Genomic DNA, 25,939 nt, shown 5'->3' on the forward strand with positions numbered 1-25,939 from the left:
TCTCAGACCACCTCTTCTACAGCACTTCCACCATTTGCTCAATGACAGAGTAATATTTACTGTATGTGAAGAGCTTTTCAGACAAAGGGAACAAACCAAGCTCTTATTCTACCTCACGTAATCAATGGGAAAACAGTCCAGAAGAGCCTTCCCAGGAAAGCTGCAGTCTTCTCTATACCAGATCAGCACCAGAAAATGTGTAAACACAAGGTGCTTTCAGCTGCTGGGTAAACTCTCTAGCAAGGCAGCTGCACAGTGATTCACCTTGGTGACCTGTGGCTTAGAACATACTTTGAACAGCAGTTGCTCTACTGTGGGAGAGAAGCGAGCTACCAAAGGACAAGACTGTTTTTAATGGGGAATTCCATTCGACTGTAAGTGTATCTATTGTTTTATTTAAAAAACCACACAACACTCCCTCTGCCCTTTACTGGGGCAATTTTCAGGCTATGATGTTTATTCAGCACTGCCAGAGTTCTTGCAGGAGGCAAGCTATAGAAATAAAATTCTCAATCAAACCTCAGAAAGTCAAAGACAAAACATCCTTGGGGGCTAGAATAACTTATTTCAAGAAGGATGAGTTATCAGGCACTTCACCTAGGAGAGCCCAAGGGAAGGCCAAGCAGGTATCGTACTTCATGAGATACAAAGTCCTTCCTGGAGTGCTTCAGGAGAGCTAGTGCTACTGTCTGCACACAAATGAATAAGAGCTGGGAATAACAGTACACTCAATGAGCATAATTTACGTGAGTGTAATAAAAACCCTCCACGTCTAGAAAGTTGCAAGGCTGAACATTTGCATGGATTTCTCATTGTGTTCTCATTGTGCATTTATCACTAGTTACAAAAACCAAAACCCAGGAAAACAAACGAACAGAACAGTCCTCTAGACTGCTCTGCCCAGATGTAATTTTTCAAGTGGATAAAAAGACTTCAAAAAACATCTAGAATTCACAAAAAATCACATTAACCTAAGTTGAACTAAGTTTCCAGAATTTATATTGACCTATCTTTCAATCAAAGCTTGTGATTATATAGGTTCAGTGTCTGCCATCACTGTCCTGACAGTGATATGTTCCTGACAACCCCTCCTCTTCCTTCTCAAATACGATACTGTAATAAAAAGCCTCCTCATATCTCAAGCAGCAGCCAGGTGCTCGCTAGTAACTCTAAACCACCTCCTTTTACACATCAACAAGATAGAATCTACTTTAGCTTCAAGTCCTCTCAATGCCATTCCTCTTTTTAATGTCTAACTTGCTCCAGGGGCACAGATCTTCAGTTTAACCACAAGCATATACAACTCACCTCTTTTTGTTAAAGACGTACAGCATTATCAGTAATCCCCCAATGATGAACAGGAAAGCAATAGGGAGCACAATTATCAAGAGCAGGAAGTTTCCATAGTTTGCTGCTGCAACCAACAAGAAAACAATTGTATCAATCTTTCTATAAAATCTCCATTAACAAAGAAACATTCAAATCCCATTCAGTGCATTTCCATACAGGGAAGAAATCAAAGTACTCATTTTCGTGTCTGATGTGGAAAAACATATTCAGAAATGCTCCCTGACTGCAGATGAGTGGAACAAGAAAACAGACAGTGAGAAGTGTTACTTTTGTGCAGAACAGTGTCTTTCTGGGGTTGGTTTTCACAAGCTATGCTTAAGGATTTCCATTCCTTAGTGAACTGCGCGTTCTCCTTTTTTCCATTTTGCCATTGCTTATACTTATATTCAGAATATGCACAGACTGCTCTTTACTTCCAAGTTCTTCACAGTCCAGCAATTAGAATACTAAGAAAGAATAAAAAATGAAGTTCCAGTTTTCTGTGGATACATCTGCTCTACAACTAAACAGAAAACGTCCACACCTCAGATACATCTCCTGTCTGTCAGCACTTGCCAAAAACAGGAATGTAGAGGAATTCCCAAAAAAGCATCAGCAAATAGGAGGAGTATTCAGAGTACAGGCAAGAGGCTCAGTTACACAGGCAAATATCAGGAAATATTAAAAAGACAACAGCCCCTCAAGTCAACACAGTCAACGAACACTCATCTTACATTTGGGTTGCACATAGAAAGAGATTGGCTCAGTCCATGACCCATTTCCAGCTAACGAAGTGGCTTGAACTCTAGCAGAATAGTTTCCGGGGTTCAGATGAGTTAGTTTAGCTCCTCCAAGCTTCTTGTATTCCTGTCTGGAAACACATTCTCGCTTCTCCTAAAAGAAAAAACAAATTACAGTTTATGTTAATAGCTTCACATTCCCTCATCCTTGAGAAAATGATGTGCTTGCAGATAAGCTAATTTTTATGACTAAAAGCCCCATCAGTTTTCTTCAAACACTTTAAGTAGATATATGGAATTCAACACCTATCAAGACAAACAACATAAAGGGGTGGCACGCTGGCTGGTGCTGTGTGTTTGAAACCACAATTTCTATCTCTGCTCTGCAGAAGCACGTTAAGAAAGATCCTATCTTGTGTATAGAGTTATAAGCAGTAACTCTTGACAGAGAAAGGTCAGATGCTCACCTCTCCATGCTGGCCATATTTGATTTCATACATTAGTATCAGCCCATTTGGATTTGCAGGCTCTAACCACTTCAGGTAGACGGTATTTTCTTCTTTTGCTTCCCATGTTACCGTTCCTGGAATGTTATCTGCTCCCTCTGTAAAATATTTACAAGTGATGCGAGAAGAACATCTATTACTAAAACAGGAACTCATGCAACAACAGAGGAAATAAAAGGTACATATTATTCTTTACGTATCAAAGCATTGCAGCGAGTGCTATTCAAAGATCCAGAGAAGAAAACACATCGGCCAGGCGTGCTGGAGAGATTGGTGGAGTCTGAACTGCTAATTGCCAGAAAAACAGTGCAGTGTACACAGCTTCACCAGATATGGGCTCTATGTCAGTCACTGTGTGCTTAAGAAGCTGTTTATCAGCACTGGGTTCTTCCTTCGAAACTCTCCATTGTACCAAAACAGTGCAGCCACAGCTACTCCCGCCAGACACCTGTGAACAGCAGCCTGGCCGCAAATGGCCCCAGACACCAAAGCTCTGACTCACAGACACCCATCTCCTAAACATCCAGTCCTAGGAAGTCTGTCAGAGTTTAAAATGGAGTCTCATCAGTAACTCAGGAATTTACCTCCATTTCATTCTTGATTATTTTATGTGTTTTACTCAAAACTTAACAGGAATATGAAGACAGTTTCAGTCCAAGAAAGCCAAAGAAGGCCACTTTTAACATACTTGTCAGGCTTAGAAGAAACCAGAATCAGTTAGCCTTTACTTTTCAGAGCCACACACTAAAAACCTGGGAACATTTATTTCCTTTTCCCCAATATCACAGATTTATTATTTCCTTGAAATAAGCAATACTTTTTGCTTTTTTACTGTCACAGCTGGATCTGGATTATGACAATCTTTCCTTCTAGAAACAAAACAGAATTGCTACCATTCTGCATCAAATATCCCCAGACATCTGCTAGAGTCAGAAGCTTTTTGTTGGATACGTATAAGCTTACACTAAAACCATCTCTATTCTTCTGAGAAGTACGATCTGTAGAAGTCCCAAACATGAGTACAGCATTCAATGTTTCCTATTCCTATTCCTTCCTAAGTACTCTAGATGCCGGCATTGGCCGCAAAGCAACACAGTCCTCCTCCTGTTTCCAGGCTGGACAAAAGCACGGTCAGTCTGTGACAAAAGAAACATTTGGCAAACACTCCCACCGGCAAAACGCTAACATCTGCAAACAGTTCAGAGTAAACACAGCAAAACTAAACATTAGCAGAGAAATGCTCCCCTGCCTCTATTCAGCACACAGGGAACTGAAGAATGAAACCTTTTAACCCACCATGTCTGATGTCTGTGGGTCTTACCTATAGCGCTAGGAAACATTCTCTCATAACTACCTTGGTACTCACTTGGCAGACATTTCTAACTTTCTCCGGATCACAGGACAGGCTCAATACATGTCACGCAAGTACACACAAGAGACCAGTCAAGGACGTTAAACTACAGTAACAAAGTTTTATACAGCTCAAACTTATTTTCCTGCACAGAATTTTTTTATTATTAACATTTTCCTAACTGTTTTTGCAGGGTTTGTCTTCCCCGAGATTGATCCCTTCCCCGAAATCAAAACAAAGCTTTATACTTGTGAGAGCATACCTGAAGGCATGGTTCTTGCAAAGACAAAGTTGGAAGCGCTGCAACCAAGTGTGTCAGCTTCATGATTGCAGCTGTGAATATCAATGCGGTAAAGAGTAAAAGGCTGGAGATGGGAGATCACAGTTCTCTCCTTGCCATCCACTTTGGTCTCAAAGAACGGGTATTCCACCTCACTCTCCTCTGCATCAGATACATTGGTGAAGTGATCTGTCCCAGTTGTGTTCCTGTTTCGAGTGGCCAAAGTGGCATTTGCGATTCGGAACAGGTCCCTTCGCTTCCGATCGGGTCTGTGGAGAAAACAGACAGGTACAGAAAAGGTCTCTAGAGAAACATCACTTTTAGAAAACACCACTTTTCTTACAGCTCCGCGCAAACCCTCCCACGGCAAAATATGTAACTCTGCTAGAAAAAGGCTGAATCAAGATGAAAGCTTTCTCTTAATCTGAACCTGCAACATGTCAGCAATCCTATTATTCTCTCTTTTGGTCAAAACCCAATCAAAACTCTGAAGCTCACACTGCACCCCAAGACAAATGCACAAACTTCTGACCTCCCACAACAAACTGAATAGCAAAACTGGCTTCACTGTTATTCAATAAGCAAAGCAGATTTGTATTTAATGACAGTAATGTTGACAGTTAAAATAAAAATCAGATGACAAAGATGGAAAAGGCTAGGGAAAAAAACTGTTGTGAAGATTGCTGGATTAGCATAGCTAACTCTGTGTAGGCTTCATGTCCTTTTCATTTGTAGTGACATTACAGAATTTAGAGTGTGTTGCACTGAGAGGATAAACCTTGGAAGGCACATGAAAGCCATAAATGTTACCCACCACTAACGCAGGTAATTTGTGTATCTTTACTTCTTTCACCCAAAGGCCCTGCAAAGGAACGATTGTGCAGTATGAGAAAACACAGCACTAATATTGTGTACAGTAAGGAGTTCACCCAGCAACTTTGCCTCGCCTTACAGGCACCTGTATGAAATGTACAGAAAGTTAAAAACTTGGGGATTTACAGCAACACTACTGCTTTCTTGAGTCTAAGAAACACTGTAGCAGACAGTCCTGAGTATCAGCGCAAGCCTCAGTATGAACATACTGATAAACATCTGGACGGTGTTAGATAACCAACATATGACTGCTACACATCAGCCTTGTAACTCGGTCCTGGGCCAGATACAAGGCTGCCTTGCACAGGAGCAATAACTACATAGGGCTAGCTGGCTTTTCCAGCTCTCCCTTGCCTGCTCTCTTAGCCTCCAAAGTCTGCAGGACTGCTCACACCTGGAAAGCCAGGTACATGGGGAATTACAGAAGAAGGTAGGAAGCATCATTACAAAACCAGTTTTGGCTTGCATCCTGTCCCACCTGAAAACACTTGGCCAGTGCCCATTTAGCACCTGGTCAGCACAAGGGCTACCAAGGACAAAGTCTAACTCATTTCTATCAGACAGGGAGTTACAAACCAGGCGAATGAGGCCTCCCTCAAACACACAACAGGAAGAAAGATGACTCAACAGGAGAAGTTAATTCACAGTCAAATATACTGTCTTAGTACATCGAGCCACAGACCAGCACGCTGCAGAGAGAGCCAAAACCAGGCTAACTTGGTTTTGAAATCTCCTGGCAGAGGCTGGATGAATTATTTTTTTTTCTAGGAGTTCACTACAGATTTTCCAAAATCCTTTTACTAGGTTTTGAGTAGTCGTTTGACACTCTCAGATGCCATGTAAACCACAGCACAGAAATAAACGAAGACAAGGAAGCAACTTCCTAAGATACCAAGAAATTGTTTTAAGCAACACACAAGCGAATGCCTTAACTTGTCAGTGGGGCATGTGGGAATTTCAGAGGAGATGTAAGCACTTGTGCCTCCCCTATACTGGTATTTATAGAAGTTACTCGAGATAAGTGTTCATTTGCTGCTTTAACTCGCTAGAAAGAACAAACTTCTGAACCGCTGAAAGCACACAGGATATGCCTAGCACTGAAGTGACGAATGTCTGCAACAATTTTGTGCTAAAAGCAGTGAAAATAAAAAGTTCATTTTCAATCAGCCACAAAAGCATATGCCAATGCAGGAACCCAAAAAGCACGATTTTGCCTATCACAGCTTTTATGGGAAGCAAGAAGATTCAACTCTTCTGGGGTATAGGGCTGGGGCAGAGAGGGGTAAGTACAGTCCGGCCTTGCCTTTGGGCAAAGATAGGGGGAAAAGATAAAAGATAAAGCAACACAAAACTTGGTGAAAACTACAGTCCCATCAGGAAGAGAAAGAGACCTGTAAGACAGCCACAAGGCAAACATGATTAAAACATCAAGAGATTTGATACCATTGCTTTTCTGTCAAGCAGTTTCCTGGTTTTGAGAAAGACACAGATAAAGACAAAAAAAAGCATCCAAGGAAATAAGGAAAATTCTAGAGATAAATCCATGAATATTCATCTGTTAATGGAGAGGAAAGGAAGAGAAATGCAAGAGAAAAATTTAAAATAACACTATAAAATACTAAATCAAATTGAAATCAAAAAGAAGGAAAAAAATGTGAGTCAATAACATATACCTGTTCTCATCCTTTATGGCAATTTTAATATTACTTCTCAAATACCTTCCACGATGCACAGAACCTGTCTCATCCTCCTCATTGGAGAACTGAAAAACTTGAAGAATAACTCATTCTCCTGCAGTTGCGTCTCTTCAAGCCTAACCAGAGTCCTAGCGTTTGAAATCTACCTCACCACTGCAGTAACACACATGGGGTCACCCAGAAGTTGCAGACAAGACTGGATGCACAGGCTTCTTAAACAACCATAAAACCAACCAAATATTTCATGCTGTGTTACACGCTGCATGCTGCATCTGTTTCATAATATCTCAGAGACAGGTAGAACACTGGAAACAAAAACTACTATTGAGGCTTCCATTAACACATTAATTAATTTCTCCCATGGGAAAGAGAAAAAAAATAGACATCACAAAGTAACAAGCTGCTTATTTTGTCCCATGGAGACATCTCACTAGCTCATAATCTTTAATTTCCCTGACATACAGTCTCTTTAAAGTTGCTTAGCTATGCAGCTCTTTTTGAGCTTTGTACCTTATCTGCCCTTGCTGTTACAAAACACACCCTTATGACAGTAAGTGAAGAAAAAAGGGAAACAGACAAGCTTTCAGGAAATCCTTTGGGAACTGGTCAGTCTACTTGGTACTGCCCAAGTTCAAGGTTGTGTGAGTTTCCATTGGGCAGAGGGAATGCAAAAAAATTTGGGAGAAGGTAACACATTTTAAACGTCAAAGCTTTGATGAAATAAAAAACATCCTTTGCAACAGATATTTAAGTAGTTTAGATCTTGCACACGCCTTTCAAAACTCCTTGGTGCGCTACTTCATAAAGTCCAAAATCACACCACATCTACAGTATTTCACATTGCTCGGGAATTACATCCTGGCCAGTCATGATGGCTGCTTCCTCTCTGTACCTCATTATGCTGCTGGTTCTCATCATCAGTAGGGAAACACTGCACAAGTTCAACCACAAATGCCAAATGCGACTCAAACACAGCTCACATACAATACCCAGCACTTCCAAAGAGAGGCAGCATTTAGTTCATTTTCTGGATAAAGCTAAGAAGCTCTTCACATATCATAGTCCCAACCCCTAACAAGTCAATCCAACACATCCTTGAATAAAGGTCTGAAAAAACCACAACGGAGAGTGATATAAACTGGTCTTAATAAGCCACCCTTCAGAGCTCTCAGACACAGGGCTTCACCATAAACTTCACCTGCCAACAGATATAATGAGATAACCTGCACAGTTGAAGTCTGACTGCTTATAGACTGTAACATAACAGCTATACACTGTGGGCTAGGCCCCAGGATCCAATTATCTAAAGAACAAACAGCTTTCATGAAGAATAAATTGGAAAACGAGGATGAAAGTCACCCACTAGTTCAGTAGTATCTACTCTATGTTGCAGCATAAAATCATTACTATTCCACTTAATGTGTAAGCGGTAGTGTTTATCATGGAAGAGTGGCATATTTAATACTTCTTTGCAGCACAAGCCCAGGAAACCAATATGCCCCTTGCAATTAGAGCAGTGTGAAAGAAAGACCAGATTCAATTCTGCGAGGTGACTATGCCCTCAGTTTCAAAGGCAAATAAATCTTCAGATTAGAGACATAAGCACTTAAAAGGCTATTTAGAGAAAGATCACATCTGAAACCCTTCGTCTGCCACATGTTCGTCTTCTCCGAAACCCTTTCAGACAAAGAGCTCCTCAAGTGACTCTTGACTCTGAAAACAAACCATACCTAAAGTTCTTGAACAATATAGGTAAGAACCCTTACTTATAGCTAAAACTGAGAGAAAGAGATGAAAATTAGTGAATAAGAGAAGATGAAAGGTAAGGCAGCGGATTGTCTAACATAAAAGCAAAGGCAATGTTTATGTGTTTCAGGCGTTACCTACACCAGCCTTCACATCCAGGAAGCCTCAGCTCTAGGAAATGTTAAAAAATAAAATTATTAGCTTTTCAAAGAGAAAGTGTCCAAAATCCATTACCTGGGGACAAAGATGGAGTTGTGAAGGAAATTCTCGAAGACTTTCCGGTACTCTGCTTCTTCCTTCTCAGCTTGCTTTTCTGCCTCTGTCTTGGGACAAGCACAACAAGGTCCTTTTTCTCCCCCACAGCCCTCTGGCTTGGTGGGTTCAGTAGCTTCTTCTGTATCAATGGTCCCATCAGCATATCTTCGAATCGGGACTTTATCTTAAAAGAAAAGAACATAAGTGGTTTGTTTCTTTACTCTCCATATTATGAATACAGCAAAAATGCATGTTTACCCCTTCCCTTCTAGTTGCTCTTCTTCACAAAACACTCATGAAGCAGGGCACAGGATTTGGCTCTCGTCAATGAAGTGCACAGAAAGAGTCACGGGCAGTTCAACACAACCGAGTTTCATTTTCCTACCTTTAGAGCAGTAATTGTGTCTGTAAAGATAACTGTCCTGAGGTTGCTGCTGCCATCGTACAATGTAGTATGAGAGGTTGCCATTGGGAAGAGAGGGAGGATTCCATTTCACTATCAGTTGGGATGAGGAGTTGGATGCTGAAATAACATCCAAGGGAATGGATGGCACTGGAGAAGTAAAAAGGAAAAGGCAGCCATTCAAATTTGGAGCATTCTGCAATGTATTTCAATGCAAGATTTGAAGTGAATTCCAATCCAATTTCTACACTCCAACAAAAAACACCATTGTACTTCAAAGGAAAGATTTCCTACTTATGGCCCACTAACAATGGCTGTTAAGGGTTCAGCTGTAAGTACCAACAATCCTAACACACAGCTGTACTTAAATTTACCTGGAATGAACAATCCTGAAAACTCTGTTAGTTCCAATGAAAATGTTGGAACCACCAGAGAGTTTTAATTCAAATGTTAATGTTGCTTTCATAATCACTAAAACTTTATTGCATCATGCACATCATCTACACATAAATGCAATGTCCATATTAACAACAGAAGTAGCTTGATAATACAATAAGCACACCTGCAGCCTTACCAGCCTCTTACCCAAGAGCCCAGGATCTCACCTGCAGCATTCGTTCGTATATAGACAATTTCACTTTTTGCTCCATGAATATGATGGTTTTCCATCATTGTGAGGGTAACAGCCTTGACATAAATGGCATACTGTGTCCAAGGTTTCAATCCCTGCAGTAGAATTCCAGGATTGTTCTCTTTGTTCGGTGGCAGGTCAACATCAACCATGTTCCAGCTATTGGAGCCACATGCATCCTGCCCATCGTACTCTGTCACATTTTTAAATGGTCTGAAATAACGGAAAAAAATAGTACAAAATATTTACCTTCTCATAAAAATTAACATATATTTATGAGAGTGCCTCACTTGAGTGTTGCTCAATGAAACAAATAAAGCTCACTTATTTTCCACAGCAGAATAATACAGAATAAAATTCATATTTGTTTCTAAGCATCACACAATTCAGAGCATAGCTTTTAGCTGCAGATCTCCCCTTCAGTCACTACCAAGGAGGCAAGGTTCTCCAAGAAATAAACCCCCTAAATCTATTATTTTTTTTTATCCAAAGCAGACAGCGAAACACTTCAGACATATTTAGACTTTAGCTAAGCACATATGAAACAGAAGTGACTCCAAACAGTTATTGGTAGTGCTGAGCTTTTTACCACAAAGAACCTAAACTTCCATGACTGGCCTTGACCAGTCCAACAGGCTTTTTTCCCCCTCTTTATTTCCACACAATACTAACATACTTACGTAGTCTTATAGTTCTAATTTTCATACATTGCAGCACTGGTGCAAGAACACAAAGTACTGTTCTTAATTACTACGGACTCATCAGCACTAAGTTTATTGCATCAGAGTGCAACACTGTTACAGTGATACTCTTTTTCTAGTGACGCTGGACATAAACAATTTGCGCTTCTGTGTCTTTCAGCCTTGCTCCGTGTGTCATTACCAGCATTCTGAAACTTCCTTTCATACCTCCAAACTGCTCGAAGAGGTATTAGTTTACTCCTTTGTATTTTTGACCATTTTAAATCTGAGACTAGATGATCTTTAAGATCCCTTCCAATCCTAACTATTCTATGATTCTATGACTTGAAGATGAAATATGTAAACTAGATGAGATAGGGAAACTGCATGAAGTAGGAACCACCTGAAGAACTTCACTGAATAGCTTTTCTCCATAGCAAACAAAAAGTCAGAATAGAATTGTCTACTGTCTCTTGGACTGTCCCAATAGTCTCTGATGACATCTACTTACGCTTCTTTGTAGTAAACAGTGAAGCTAATGAGATCTCTATAATCTGGAGGACGATACCGTTCCCAAGTCAGTTTAATCCGATTCTTGAGCGTAGTGTTGGAAACAAAATGCAGAATGTGGCTTTCACCTGCAGTACAAAAATGCAAGACAAATTTAGCATCATATTGCCTATTAGTTTCTGCTTCTTCTTAGGTATGAGGTTTAGCTAATTACCCTTTCCAGTAGTGCCTTTGATACCAAAGTTTACCAACAGCCTTCGTCTGGTCAGAGCATTCAATTTTATCCCACTACACTTGAGTGCTTTAGGGTAAGCACCAACCCTGGCAACCATTTCACAGTAAGTTGTTATTATTTTTCTGAAGCAGATTATCTTTTCATGCATCATCAGAAAGCTCTTGAAAACTACTTCAGACTCTCCTTGAGTGAGATTTGGAAGTCCTTCTTATTCATACGACTGGTTTAGAAAAACTAAATTCATCATCCAGCTCCAACGCACACACAGAGCGGTAACTGGCTACTCCTGTTCTACTTTCCAGGACAACTTTTAACAACATGGAAACGACAGATGAGTTTAGATTCCTATAATGAGAAGCTGGACCAAGAACTCCAAAACTCAGTTCATATACAGCACAGCCATTTGATGGCAGCAGCTTCCAGCTACTGTTCTGAAGAGCTGGATGGAAGACGGCAGCTTTGAAATGAATGGCTTACCACTACCAACTCGCTGAGCTTTCCAATCCAAAACAAAACAGCATTTTAAAAACTTGGATGAAAAAATTGTGTTCTAAGTGTCAACTGTGAGTTAGTATTTAATGTTCCATAGAAGTCTCTGAAAATAAAGGGGTTTTCACGCTCATGTACAGTGGCACTATTGGTGCTATCTTTTCACAGGCAGTTTAGCTTTTGTTGATTCTTTTCCCCTTCTACAAGTCAGAAAGCTTTCTGTAATGTTTTTTTTTAAAACACAGGCAGCGGCTGGCACAAGCCTCAGTGGTTGTAAGGACTGGCTGTGTGTCTGTAGCTCCTCCAGGACCACGAGTCTTTGCTCTATTCAATGTGCAAAGAATGGAGTGAGCTTACAACAAGGATCTATGCCATCTGCATTTATGCATCATGCCTAAAGAGGCATTCAGCCGAGTACGCGTCCGAGGCCTATAAACACCATCTAGAATAAGGGGACTTGACTTATATACAAGATCTGTTTTAATCTACTTGGCTCCAAGAACACCACAAAAAGGCCAAAGAAAAATACGTTGTCAGTTCCAAGAGTTTGAGGTCAAATTTGTAAACATTCTATCCTCTTAGTTCCTACATGAGAGAGAGCTTTTAAATGTGTAGATTACACCTGGGGACCTGCTGTGAAGACCATACAAGCCAAAAGAGAGTTTTCTAATAATTCCAACCATTGCAGAATCCAAAATTAAATGCAGAGACACTGAATTTTAGCAATACTATAGAACACCAAAACCTGTTCCCAATTGAAAAGCAAATAATTTGAAAATTAAGCAAAGAAAACAGTTTACAACAACCACTTCTGGCAATGAAGTACAATACTCATTAGGAGTTAAAAAGAAGCTTGAACATAACAGTTTGTTTTGGCATCTATGGAATTGTTATTCAGCAGCCTTCTTAGTATCGAGAAAGAGTAGGTATCTGAGAGAGGAAAATACCTATAACAATGTACATTTGTGAAGGAAACAAAACTGCTCCTTCTTGGATGCACTAAACCACTAGCTTTTATTTTTCATTTCTCAGATATGTTCCTATTGTTATGTGATGCTGCTGTCACAAGAAAAGGATATTTAGAAAGCAGTCATCTCCATCAAATGGTTTTTACAGATGAGATAGTGATTATGTGATTAGTGATAGTGATTAGAATTTTCTGTGCATGTGAACATACTTTCACAGCTACCTTTTAAAAACTAAACACATAAAACAACTGAAAGCTTACTGTAATTTCTAAACTCTAAATATTGTAACGGTCAACAATGTGGTAGTGTGTTGCGTCTTTTTCTGGTGACACCGTCCTATGTAGTTTGCTTTGAGATTTGTTTGCGTGTTTACTTACAAGATGCTCTCTCCCCATTGTTCCTTGGATTTATGTCTCCTTTGCTCTGTCGGCCCTTGGTTCCTGAAACTTCCTCCATACGGTAGATCTCAGAAACACACAGTTTAGGATTAAATGCAAAGTACATCTTCCCCTCCTTGATTGTCAAGTTATGATGGTTCCAGTCCCACAGTTGCTGAAGATTGTGGTTGTCAAGCACGTAGAAGGAGTAATTCCTAGAAAGAAATTTTTGAAGGGAAAGCATTGGTTTTAATTCACAGTTGGTTCCAACTAAGAATAGCTTATCGTAAAAAAATCCCAAACTTTTAACACACAGTTTCCTCTCATTATTTTAAATTGGCGTTCAGCAGAGTAAAGGATTTTCTTTTCTTGCACAGAAGAAGCTTTCCCCGAATGCTCACTTTGGTCAGAGGGCAGGGAAACACCTGTAATGAAGAACTCCAAGGATGACAACACACCATGCAAAGCCCACTCCAACAGGTGTTTTATACAACAGTATAGAAGCTGCTATGAGGAATATAAACTCACATCCTCTGAACACAGCTCTCTACACAGCATTTTCCATTTTGTGGTACATAGGAAGCAATACCCTCACATACCTTGTAGAAGGAAAAGCACAGCGCAGTTCTGATGATAAAATAAAGCCATAAACACAGCTGTCTTGCTTATGTTTACAAAAGCAGCTGTAAGATTTTGCATAGTGAGGTTTTCTTGCCTCTCTGTCTTAGTTTACCTCTTGGCCTGATAAAGATTTCCTACATCGTGCCAAGTGCAGTTGTGCCTATACATCAAAACCTTACTACAGCAAACAGTTGCACTGACTACAGCACACAGGATTCACGTTTCAAAGTACAGAACTAACAGCACAGGCAGCAGCACGCGCAGAGCCTAAATAACATGAGCATCCTTTACCTCCACAGATACTGAATGCAAAATTTTGTGTGTAAATCCTATCATATATTAAGAAGAAATTCCTGGTACCACTCAATTTTGCTGAACTGGAAAAAAATCCAACACAGTAGAAGTAAGATTATATATAGGCTCTACATCAGCAGCAAGACAGCACCTGCAACGACATTTTGGGGATAGTAGGGGCAGGAAAGCGCAACTGGGAAATGAGTTAAAGGCCTGTGTAGCTGATGAACCTAAATCAAATCAACTGATCATGGCAGCATGTGTTATATTCTTCTCTGGGAGGTCTTATTATCTGCATCACTAAAACCCATATTAACGCAACAAAGCCTTGCAACCTCTGCAAGCCATTTGGCATTGGTAAGCCCACAGCAATGCAGTTAAACCAGGCGTTCTACACATCTTTTTAAATCCAGTCAGAGCTTCTGTGGAGTAACACAGCAGACAAGCCATGGTGCTACTAAGAAGCTGACATACTACTCAGTTACGGTTTTCCTTCAAATACTCCATTTAAAATTTAGCGTTAATTCCTCCAACACCCAACCTGAAAACTGTGCATTCTGGTTGCAAACTGTGCAGACCACAGTTGCAATTTCTTTTAACATACCAAAATGCTGAGTGTATTTTCAGAACAATGTGAAAGAGAAGTGTTTTTTCCTATTTTGAGCTGTCTCCTAATTATCCAGGACTTGATTGCTAATGAAGTCGATATACCTGGTACAACTTCAGACTGATGCCAAGAAGTACGTGCTCAGTTGACAAGGGAGCACATACACATTTGTGCTTTCAATGCACCTTGCCAGGAGAGAACAAGGATGCTAAACTGCATATGGGATTTGACAGACATCACCAAAAACTGTGTTTATTTGAGACACCTATTACTCTGTTACAGATGACTAAAATCCCTGCGGCTCCCTGTGCACTACTGAAAAGATGACACTTCACCATAATTACCTGCATGATTAAGTGACAACAACTCAGCTTTTCACAGAAGACCCAAAAAGCTGGACTCAGACTGAACACAATAAACAGAGGTGTGGCTCCATGACTATAGAAACCATCTTAAATATTTAATAACAGCTTAGTCTGTCTCCTGCTCAAAACCATGGCAATTACTCTTTAGACACTAGAGAGAATCCCTGCATTAAAGCAATGCGGCTAAGCTTTCAGGAGTGAAAAAATGAGGCAAATCAAGCACACACTGATGCTTTACACAACCACACAGCAACTGGGCCGGAGCTGATAGTTACTGTGGCTCATACATTAAAAGCCACCTGCACACACCTGAGCAGCCATCTGAGGCAAGGCAAGTGGGTCCTCAAAGTTCATGTGCACACTAGAAGTATAAATTAGTGGATGCTATTCTAGCACCACTCAAAGCACCAAGGAAAACCACTCGTGGAAGGCCATATACAGTCTCAGTAACAGAAGAGGTGCGGTGCATGGCTTGAAAGGTGGTACAGAGGGCAACTGAGTGCACTTTAGGCCAACGGTAAAAATAAAGTTATAAATAAGGATATACCAGACTTTTGCTCCAACAGCTGTGGGAAAAAAAACAGGATGCCAAGGAAAATAGCATGGAAAGAATACAAGATTCACTGTAGGAAAACAAAGCACTGCCAATCAAACCCTGGAGACAGTAACTAAGAGAACGGCTGGAGATTACAGCCTGAAGGACAGGCTAAACCTCTGAACAGGAGCAGGAGGCACATCTGGTCCAAGGCTTGCCATAAAAAGCCTCAAGGCAACCTGCATAACGCGTGCACATCCTCAGCACAGAATTCCCACAACGTGATTTCTACGCTCAACTGCAAAGCACCCACAGCCACTTAATTATTGACTGCATATATTAAAAACCAGCTTCACACTGTTTCTGCACGCAATGCTACATCTGTGCACATTCACCCATCATAAAGCTATGAGGCAGAACATGAGATCCAAACCAAAAGGAGATGTGGGTGATGAAAACTTTTCAATAAACTTTCAATCACCCTTTAATCCCCATAGTGCAAAGGATACAAAAAGCTCCTGAAACAGGTAACAATCAAATGAGTAGCAAACCGTTAATAAGAAAGCAATGCGTGATCCATAAAGGCAAGTGACTTGCACCAAAAGGGAATGAGTACTGGCAGAGGAATGTGAATGGATGAGCTGGCTACAGAAGATGACCAGGCAGCAGAGGTTTATGGCAGACTGACTACGTTGGGACAAGATGAGCGCCTCACAGGAGCATACAGAGCATACGATGTTCATCTCAGTGCTACAATGACAAGACAGAAAACCCCACTGGACAAGATAGCTGGGATGTTAACCAGTAACAGACAGGAGAAAAGGAAAAACTTCATTGCTTTACATATATCAAACTTGCCACATGTTCACTAGAAACTGTCTATTAACGTGGTATACATTCCACACCTGTGGAATGTCACACACTGTGTGTGTCACACGGTGTGACCCTGCTTCCTGATGAGGACCTGGCAACAACAGAATCAAACAAACAGCAGAAGACCGCAACAGTGAACAATACAGAGGACAACACGAACAAAAAGCTCCACTTTACGGCCTCTTTTTAAATAGGTTTGTTCTTCAGCATCTATCTACAAGCATGAACTTTATCAAATTTCCAGAACATTGCTAATGTTTTAATAAGATTGGTAAATTTGCTTGTGTTTGCCCACCAGCACTTCAGACCACTGAGATTATAAATATAATATCTGTCTGTAATAGATAATTACACATAGATATAAATATAAAATGATAATTTGCTAATGTAAATTATAAGCAATTTAGAAACAGCTGGGTTTGGTTAAGAATTGCATCTCCACAAGCAAATAGATGGGTAGGAAACTAGGAGCTTTTATACTAATCTGTGGATTTAGAATTAATGCACCTTACTAACACTGAAGTTCAGTGTTTTCTTGTCTAGTTCGAAAAGATAAACTGATGATCTTCTTCATCCCCCACAAATCCAACCTCGCACATCAATGTACGAAATCCCCAACTCACTTTTTGGAACTCCATTTACACATGGGTGGCTGAGAACCAGTCTCTCTAGAGACTCCACTTAAAGAACAACAAAGCCAAGGAGCATTCTCCACGGAGCCCCCCACTGCAGACAGGCTCCCCACCCACGTTCACCATCAGCCTGGACGACCTCATTCATTCCTGAAGCACTCTCACCCATAGGGTGATTGCTTGGTTGGAATGCTGTGGCTAGGACAGGCCTTGCTGCCACCATGCCGACTGTCCAAATTCATCATCTGACAACAATGATCCCAGGAAAACAAACTGTAAAGTCTTCAGCAAGGAGCCATCCGACAGCTAGATATCATGTTCACACCTTCCAACAATCCTGACAGCTACCGATGCTCCTGCTACAAAACAACATAGAAAACCAAGGGGGTTGTTTTGCTTTCACTCAGACTGTCCCCAGCTTGCCACAGAAGCTGAAACACGACGACTGCATCAGGCCAGTGCTACAACAGGAGCTCTGCCTCAGCCACTGCCTCTTCACTTGCTCCCAAAGGCCACAAACTGCTCATTTTCTAGATACGCAACCTGAAGACGCACTCAGAAGTGCTGCCCACACACCGTCCATCAACACGGCAGCTGCAGTCGATGACAGCAAGGAACATGCAGCACCCTGGGAGAGACAGAGGGGCCTGGCAGAGTTAACACCAGATGAGGAATCAAAATCCTGTGATGGACACCGAGGCCCTGCCAGCACATCTCCAGTTCAGTTTCCTTCTGTGCTAAAGAAATGTATTTCTTGCCGTGAGAGCAGGTTCACTATGGACATGGTGTTCAAAAGAGGCCATGAACACTGTAAACAAAGTAATTCCCTCTAAAGTTTCCTTTTCCTGTGATAACCAAGGCAGGCACCAGCAACCCAACAGAGCAGAAAGAAATACCAAAGTACTGTTCTTTTAGTCCAAGTCAATAAAAAAATGGATAGTGGTGGTAGGGTCAGGTGTGTAACTTTCATAATGGATCTGAAGTTAACCTTCCTCTCACCTCCCAGGGTGATGCTGGCACAAACAGCCCTTGTTCCAGCAGCCCAGTACTTCCCTGGTTAAGATCCCATTCCCTGTTGTTCACAACTCTGCCAAAGTTGTGAAGTCCAAGCACAGTTCTTCCTTGCCAGGTGCCTACTTCTATCTAAGTATTTTTGGGGAAGTTATTCAGGCTGTGGTAATGGCTAAACTATGTTAGGCATCTTCCAAGGAAAGAGACTGCTCCTAACCCAAGGTAAGTAACTGCAGTCATTTCCTAGCATGGGTGAACTTTAGCACAAGCAGCTCTTTACTGTAGATCTATTTTACCTCCCCCACTCAGACTCATTTTCCTCTTCAAAGCTGCACCTTTTACTTCTCTATTTGGGAATTTGATTTAAAACCCTGCTGTCTCCCTTGATACCAGCTCTCCTTGCTGACATACAAGGGAGCATAAATATAATTACAACTTCAAACCCAAAGCTAAACTCAAATTTGAAGACAGTGAGGGAGAGAGGGGAAGAGAGGAAAATACAAATCGATAGTCGGAGCGTCTGCGAGAGCACGCCACATTCTAAGTGGGCTGAATGAGCCTTGTGCTCGGCAAAGCGACAAGCCTCTAGGATTTGCAATTAGAAATAAGCTTTTCTGTAGAGCCAGTGTTCTTACTGAAAAAGAGCGTGCTTTTCAAGTGCGGGATGAAGAGCTGCCCTTTAACTCACTCTGTCAGATGGTGGAATTTGAAGAATTTAAGGCTGACCAAAGACTAGCCTAAGAGAAAGAGGGAGGTCGTGAAGAATCCCTCATGCTGTAACTTTATCCTGTCAGGATAGATAAATTAGACACAAGCAACCTTTCCCATGGCCCTCCCACCACCTTTTCTTATATCAGTTCCCAAAATTCTTTGTTTAATAGTCCTCTCACTACTGAGAGAGACTTATTTCTCCCAGAGAACACTGGTTTAAACTTGGGATGGCTGCTTGATTCAGGAAGAAAAAGAGCAAGGCAGTTTACTGAAGGATCATCACCTCATTTCAGCATTGCACGTTCCACGGAGAAAGAAACTTTTGTCTTGGCTATCTCTTAGCATCATAGGAAAACAGGAATTACATACTGAAAAAACAATTACACTGTGTAATTATAGAAGCAATAAAACCCATAGCAAACATTTCAAAGAATCAACTTCACATTTCCTGACCAGTCTTGTTCCTGCTCGATAATTCATTTAATGTCAGTATTTCAGAGTTGCAAACAATTGCAGCTTGCAATCTATTCCACACTTATTGGGTCACTTCCAGTTGTACTCCCTGATTTGTCAAGCCCAGGTTTCCTTTCAGCTGACGTTGTCCATAGAACTCCACTAAAAGCCAACAGTAAAGAACTGTAAGGAAATCAATTGATTCTGAAGACGCTCTTTATTCAAATAGAGCAAAGAAAAGAGATGAATCAATGTAAAGAGTCTCCCTAAAAAACACCTGAAGTGAAAAGCAACAGCAAAGTTACCATAAAAATAATTATAATATGCTCAGTTTAACATGCCGTTCTGGTGTTCAGTAGGAGAAAAATGCAGCATATTAGTGGATGAGAAGACTCTATAAATGGTATGTGAATGTTTATTAGGAGACTTACTCTCTGCAGCTTTTGATTCAAGAGAAATTGCATCTACAGATAACTGAACACTTACCCGTCCACCTGTTCCTCTCCCAGAATATACCGCAGGTTCTTCAAGAAAGACAGGGATACTAAAGCATGGGAATGGCGAATCTTCACATACCCTGTTACCGTCTCAATCAGACCCATAAAATTCTCCAGTTCTGAGGCGATGTTATCTAGAGCAAGACAAAAATGATTTTATTATTGTGAAATTCGCAGCTTTAATGGCTGTTGTGCTTAACAAAATATTATCTCAGTAAATGAAAACGCCTGTGTATGTTGCTCTTGAAAAGGAGAGACACCGGTGTCCCTGCCCCGGTAACAGTTGCTTGTGCAGACAGATGGCTGAAGGGCAAAATAAAGCCGCAGAGTGACAGTGGAAAACCAGTCTTGCTTTTCCAAATGGTCTACCTGCTTTTTCCATGGACACTGCATTCAGAAGCCAGCACCAAATGTTGAGCCAGCATTATAGCCACGATGAAAAGACCCTTGTGCAAATGTACACATCCATGACACTGGAATTGCTCTTCAGGTACAAAGCAAGGTTTAGGCAGAAAGCTCCGCTGGAAAATGGAGCATGAGACTGAAGATGAAGAGGTAGAGGTACGATATTGGTCTTCTCTGGGGTGTAAAACTTTGCTTTCAGTGACCTAAAAAGCTTTGGCTACAAAACTGAGAATTCTTGATGAAACAGCAAAGATAAAGCCATAAGGATGTCTCCATGCCACAGAGCATGTAGCTCGCTAGAGGTGAATTTCTGCAATAAATTATTAAAACAACCGCAGAGCACGCTCTGCCCGTCAGTACTGCCCCCTCCTCCCTAGAGCTGCACTGTCCCTGCCTATGTCTGCAACACCCCATCCTCCACCAGGCTCAGGCTTTGCAGTCTTCACCTCCAGCGATCCCTGGCCCATGCCCCCTGTGTGCCATGATTAAGAATAAAACTCCCCACGCTTGCCCCAGGTAACTGCAACATCTCCCACAAGGGAAGACTGTACCTGTAGCAGGGGGACCACAGTGCAATAATAATGCACACGCTGCTGTTTCTAAACGCTGAAGTTTTCATTCAGCAAGAGGAAAGGAATCAAATATATCTCAGTCTTTCAAAGTTACTCATGAAACCAGAAGGGAACTTTCCATAGGGAGATACATTTCCAATAAAACCTAACAGTGGTTTTCCCTCTGCTTTTAAGAGCTCATCAACTGTCAAAACTTCCCTGACCGATTAATCACCACTCTAAGAAATTCAATCCAGAGCTTGCCCAGGACACACGATAAAGGTGGCCAGCTCACTAGTAAGGACCATCAAGACACACACTGCTAGGCTATATATGAGCTCTCAGAGCTCTGGATTCTATGTTTTAGTAAGACATCACACCTTGCCTTAAAAAGTGAGGATAGGCAGTCTTACAGTGCTGTGCTTTACTTGCAAACAAGTTACTTACCTACCCAGATGCAAGGATTTTCAACTTTTCCACCTTCTCAGGCCTTGATTATCCTTTGGGAACACTGCTCATCTCACTGCCTAATCCTGGTTCCCTGCCCAGTCAAAAAAGCTAACAAAAATACCAGCTTAGACTGCCTTGTAACTCAGTAGCTGACTGCCTGTCCCAGCCACGTGTTGGAGAATGGTGCTACAGTGGGCCAAATCAAACAGGAGCATTGCTATGGGACTGGAAAGCAACAGTTTGCTGAGATTTTAATGTTGTTATCATTATGCTGACAGACAAAAGGAAAAATATTCAAAGCAGACTTATCGGAAGTTCACAAAGAGAAGAAAATCACTTACTTCCACGACGGATGTTGATCAGCAGATTCCCCTTGAGAATTGTGCATCCCTGCAACATTTGTGCTGATGTGACAGAGTCAATGGTCTTTGTTTTCCCATCCTCACAAATCTTGGGGCAAGGCCCCTCACAAGGACTGCAGAACATGCTGACAGGAAAGAAAGGGCGACTAAAAATCAGCAACAATACAGAACTCTGATGTTATAGACCACTTTGAGTTAAAGTTTGAAAGTCATTTCCGTCTAAATCTTAGAGAAATTCTTAAAGCTAGAATGAAAGTTATTGTACTTTGCAGAGAACTTTTCATGCTCACCCATGGGACTCCAGAAGCTGGAACATCGTACCTCTGGTTTACAGCAATGACTGGAGGAAATTAATGGACCCATAGCCACTGTCTGCCAGCTTCTGAAAGGCTTTGTGGTTCTTCCAAAGTGGAAGACACTTCAGGTAAAACCCCACGCCCTTGCATTTGTGCATTTACTCTAATTTAGTTATAACCAGAAAGACCACCCTTCTCATTCACACTGACAGCCGCAGTGCCGTGAAGTTTCATGCTAGCCCAGGCCCAGCCTCCAAAAACAGGCCAGCCAGGAACTGAAGATGGGAGAATACTGTCCAAGTTCTTACAAAGTTGTCTGTCTTCATGCCCCTAAACCAACATTTGAGGCTCAACAGTAGCAAATCCCATGCTCCTGGCCATTTTAACTCAGGAAAGACAACTGTAGGAGTCATGATGATGTGGAGAAAGCAAGACATGAATTAGTGACTATTTCTTATAGCCTAAGAGGCATCCAAGAAGCAAGTTTAAAGAAACAGAAGGATGCGCCTTGATACAAGGCAAAATTAATTTGCAACAGGAATTGTGAGAGACGGGCCAGAAATCTAAACAAGTTCAAATGGATTACACAGATAGGAAGAGAACAGGTCCACTAGTAGCTGTGACACACCAAGATAGACACAGCCCCAGGCTCAAGAGAAACTGGATTGCCAGACGCTGGGAGGAAACACTGAACTGCAGGCTCACTGCTCCAGCTTCTCATACTCGTAAGTATCTTTTAGTGGCCAAACCCAAGGAGCAAGAACTCAAGGCCAGCCCAGCCTTTGGCTATCGCAGCTTTTTAAAGGCTTCATGTTATCCTGCTTCATACTCATCCCAAAACTGAATATTCCATGTGTGCACAAAATATGCCCTCTGATCGCTCCTCCTGGTAACTGCCTGTCCCAAATCAAAGTCATTTTTATTTTTCAATTTATTCTAGCACGCTCCTTCGTATTTCATTACTACTTATATCTACATTACCACTTTAGACAGGTAAAAAGGAAAAAAAACCCCAAGCCTAGCTCTAAAGACAAAGGCTTCTGATGACAACACCAGTGAAGATGGACTTTTACTTATTCCTTTTAAAAGAAACTGAACCCACTTTCTTCTGAGGCTTAAAGAAACATGTCAATTGATAACAACGGTTTTTCATTCATAAACAATAAAAGAAAGAAGCTTCCTTCTCTTGGTAGGGAGCTCCTATTTCACAATCCTACATTATAAGGTGGCACAAACCACTAAAAGCTGCAGACACAACGAAGAGGATTCAACTAAATGTATAAAGAATGCTGGAAATGCTTTCCATTTGCAATTATTTGTTAACACCACCTCTGGGGAACAACACATTCACTGGCCTTGAGTTACAGTTCCTTTCATTCTTTACAGCAGAGCACAACACTGAGATAAGATAGGATGGCCACGCACTTCAGTATGAGCAGTTCAAACGCTGGTACTACAAGCTTAAGTAGATAACAAAAGAAACATTTCTCAGGCGAGTATCTGGATTCAAGCAAAGGCAGCGTTAAGTTGCTTACATCCAAATGTCAGCGGGAGACTGCCTTACTGTGTGATTGAAGAGATGGATGAGACATACGCACGCACAGACGCACATGCATGCACAGACACACTTCTGATGCAGGTATTGCCACAACCACCTTTCCAAAAAACCCAACATCTCAGAACAGCCTACAGTGACATCTTCTTAGCACAGAACTGAAGCGCTATGAATTTTAGCCCACTGACTGTGCTTTACACATAGTTTATGACTTCCAAGGGTCAGAGGGCAACTAAGGCTGTTTGCTTAGACCACTGGTGAAATAAGAAAATCATAAGCACACATCACTCCAGCCATTAGGATTAAATAAGAGCAGGTGAGTGATGTCGTTGCAAGAAATTCCTCTGTTTAACACTGTCAGCTGCTGCATTATTTTCGTCATCATCTACATGATTGCTGCCTTCTAAAACACCATTGTTACCTTCTGGAAACAGTGAAAAAAAGGGAAATAAAATTAAATACACTGAAGAATATATGTGTCTAAAATGCAAGCACACATAAAGCAAATAATTTGTGAAGCAAGGTAACTCCTATGGTTTGTTCTGTGTAATAATGATGACTAGTCAACCTCTAACCTTGTGTTCCCGGGCTTCCACTTCCATTTTGTTACTGTCTACTTGAAGACCTGGTTCTGAAGAACTCTTCAAGTCCTTCAGAAGACTCAGTGGCAACAGGCAGCACATAGGATGACACACCAACAGCCTTTTTAAAGCTTAATTAACCTAAGCAACCCTTTACCATGAAGTCATGCAACTGCCCCTCATATGTTCTCATTTCTACCTAATGCAATTTGCATCACAAGCTGCAACAGAACAGGTGGCAGAAAAACACAAACATAACAACTCTCCAGAAGCTGCATTACCTTTGGCTCCCATTGCGTATGAATCCAGAAGGACATTCTGCCATGCACTCATCGTTGTGAATCACAAACCTCTCATATTCACTTGTTTCGGTGGCAGGGACTTTGGAGCAAAACTCTTTAGTCACGCAGCGCCAGCCCTCGAACTTGTAGGTGTTGGGAGGGCAGGTGGGCATGCAGACTCCTTCATAGTAGTAATTGCGACAGGCCACGCAAGCAGTGTTGTTGTCAGGCGCCGTGCAGCTCCCCAAGCATTCGGGATGGCAACACTCATTTTGGTCTGTACAGGCTCGCTTGCCGCATGAGCTGGGGCACACTGCAAGACAGAAAGCAAGGGAGTGTCAGCAAGAGCTAGTCAAGTGAATGGCATTGAAGGAAGAACTCTGATTCATACAGCCGGCTGCTTTCATTCCCTGGGCTCCAGAGCATCCCTGACAAAGAACTACTGTAAAACTGACAAATTCAATTCTGTTTTTCTCAGCTTTATTTGTCTGAAAGTATCTTTTTCTCAGATCAAACTTATAACACAAGCTAATTAAATAATAAAGAAAACTGCTGAAAGCAAGATCAACATAAGGATAATAAAAACAGCTGAGTACTGGAATCTATTTCATAGCCCCAGTATTATGGTTAATGCTTTCTTGTGTGCTGACTTACTGTCCTTCTAAGCATTTTCTTGTCTTTCCTATTTGTACTTTAAATTGGTCTTTTACTGGCAAGAAAACAGGCTTCCTTTAAACAACTTAATCACACTTGTACAATAAAGCACTGCTATGCTGCAGCACGCATGGCTGGGTGACCCCAGTGCCACATCCCAATGTTGCTTATGTATGCAAAATGGGGTTTAATAAAGTGCAGATGGTACACATCAAATATACACATCAAATATCACAGAGCTACTATTTTCCCCTGAAGAATCTAAAAGAATTCTGCCTTATCCCCAGATTCTGAGTTCAGAGAACAAAACAAAGGGAGAAAAAAAATGGGGTGCAAATTTATGGAGACATTTGTTTTACGTGAAAGCATTTCAACTTGGAAGACATGAACAAAGAGCAGAATTGCCAGCAGACAATCTCACCACTGTTAATCCAAAAGAAGTGGCAGCATTATATTTATGTAACAACAACAATTTGATTACAGCGTTGTATGGCCTTTTAGCCATGTGAGCTGTGTGCCAGGGGCTCTGTAAACAAACACAGATAGGAAATCTGGTTTGCATTAAGTAACTGTTTTCCACTTTCTAACTTAGCTAAGACATAGGACCAATAATCACAGCATAAAATGTCAGTGGCACAAGCAAGACCGGAGAAAAAGCATCACAAGACATTTAAGCCGAATGATCTGAGCAAAAAGCATATGACCAGCAAAGAAGTTCTAATACCCCAAAACGAGTGTGGAAGCAGCAGAGACAGTGTTTTAAGAAACCCTAACAGTTCCATGAGAGTTCTGCATTGCAATTTCCCTTTCTGTTTGCAGCTACAGTGTTGTTTTAAGCCAGGACAAAGCACCCTAAGATCCAGACCCTCTCCTCTTCTCATAATGAGATCTAGGCTTTCCAGAACGTTTTTACAATGCTATTGATGAGAGCATGACAATCGTGAAATGGGACCAAAAGTTCGGCACTGCTATTAAGCAATAATAAAAGAGAAAATCAGAAAAACTGTTCCCAGCTCTGTACAAGGATCTGCACATCCTATGTCAAGTTTTGATTATAAGAAGTCATTTTGTACCAGCTTTAAGGCAGTGTTCAACTTGGAAAGGACCTGTAAAACTGCCACCAGAGAACTTTGCA

The 25,939-nt window shown here is 41.3% G+C and overlaps 1 protein-coding gene across 2 annotated transcripts in view; it reads right to left on the reverse strand.

Annotated features, from left to right (window-relative positions):
• The window catches only part of IGF1R (insulin like growth factor 1 receptor), a 189,257-nt gene that overhangs the window by 26,574 nt on the left and 136,744 nt on the right, over window positions 1-25,939 (reverse strand). Inside the window, exons 3-14 of one of the 2 annotated variants that reach the window (XM_069867140.1) lie at window positions 24,151-24,463; window positions 21,417-21,562; window positions 19,659-19,803; window positions 13,071-13,285; window positions 11,003-11,129; window positions 9,786-10,024; window positions 9,163-9,330; window positions 8,757-8,961; window positions 4,189-4,475; window positions 2,537-2,673; window positions 2,064-2,223; window positions 1,309-1,414 (exon numbers count right to left, since the gene is read on the reverse strand). In XM_069867140.1, the coding sequence (XP_069723241.1) occupies window positions 1,309-1,414; window positions 2,064-2,223; window positions 2,537-2,673; window positions 4,189-4,475; window positions 8,757-8,961; window positions 9,163-9,330; window positions 9,786-10,024; window positions 11,003-11,129; window positions 13,071-13,285; window positions 19,659-19,803; window positions 21,417-21,562; window positions 24,151-24,463 (2,248 nt within the window). The remainder of the gene's footprint in view (window positions 1-1,308; window positions 1,415-2,063; window positions 2,224-2,536; window positions 2,674-4,188; window positions 4,476-8,756; window positions 8,962-9,162; window positions 9,331-9,785; window positions 10,025-11,002; window positions 11,130-13,070; window positions 13,286-19,658; window positions 19,804-21,416; window positions 21,563-24,150; window positions 24,464-25,939) is intronic. The other variant, XM_069867139.1, reaches the window with a different exon arrangement.

The sequence above is a fragment of the Phaenicophaeus curvirostris genome, chromosome 12 (genome assembly GCF_032191515.1).
Source record: "Phaenicophaeus curvirostris isolate KB17595 chromosome 12, BPBGC_Pcur_1.0, whole genome shotgun sequence".
Taxonomy (NCBI): Eukaryota; Metazoa; Chordata; class Aves; order Cuculiformes; family Cuculidae; genus Phaenicophaeus; species Phaenicophaeus curvirostris.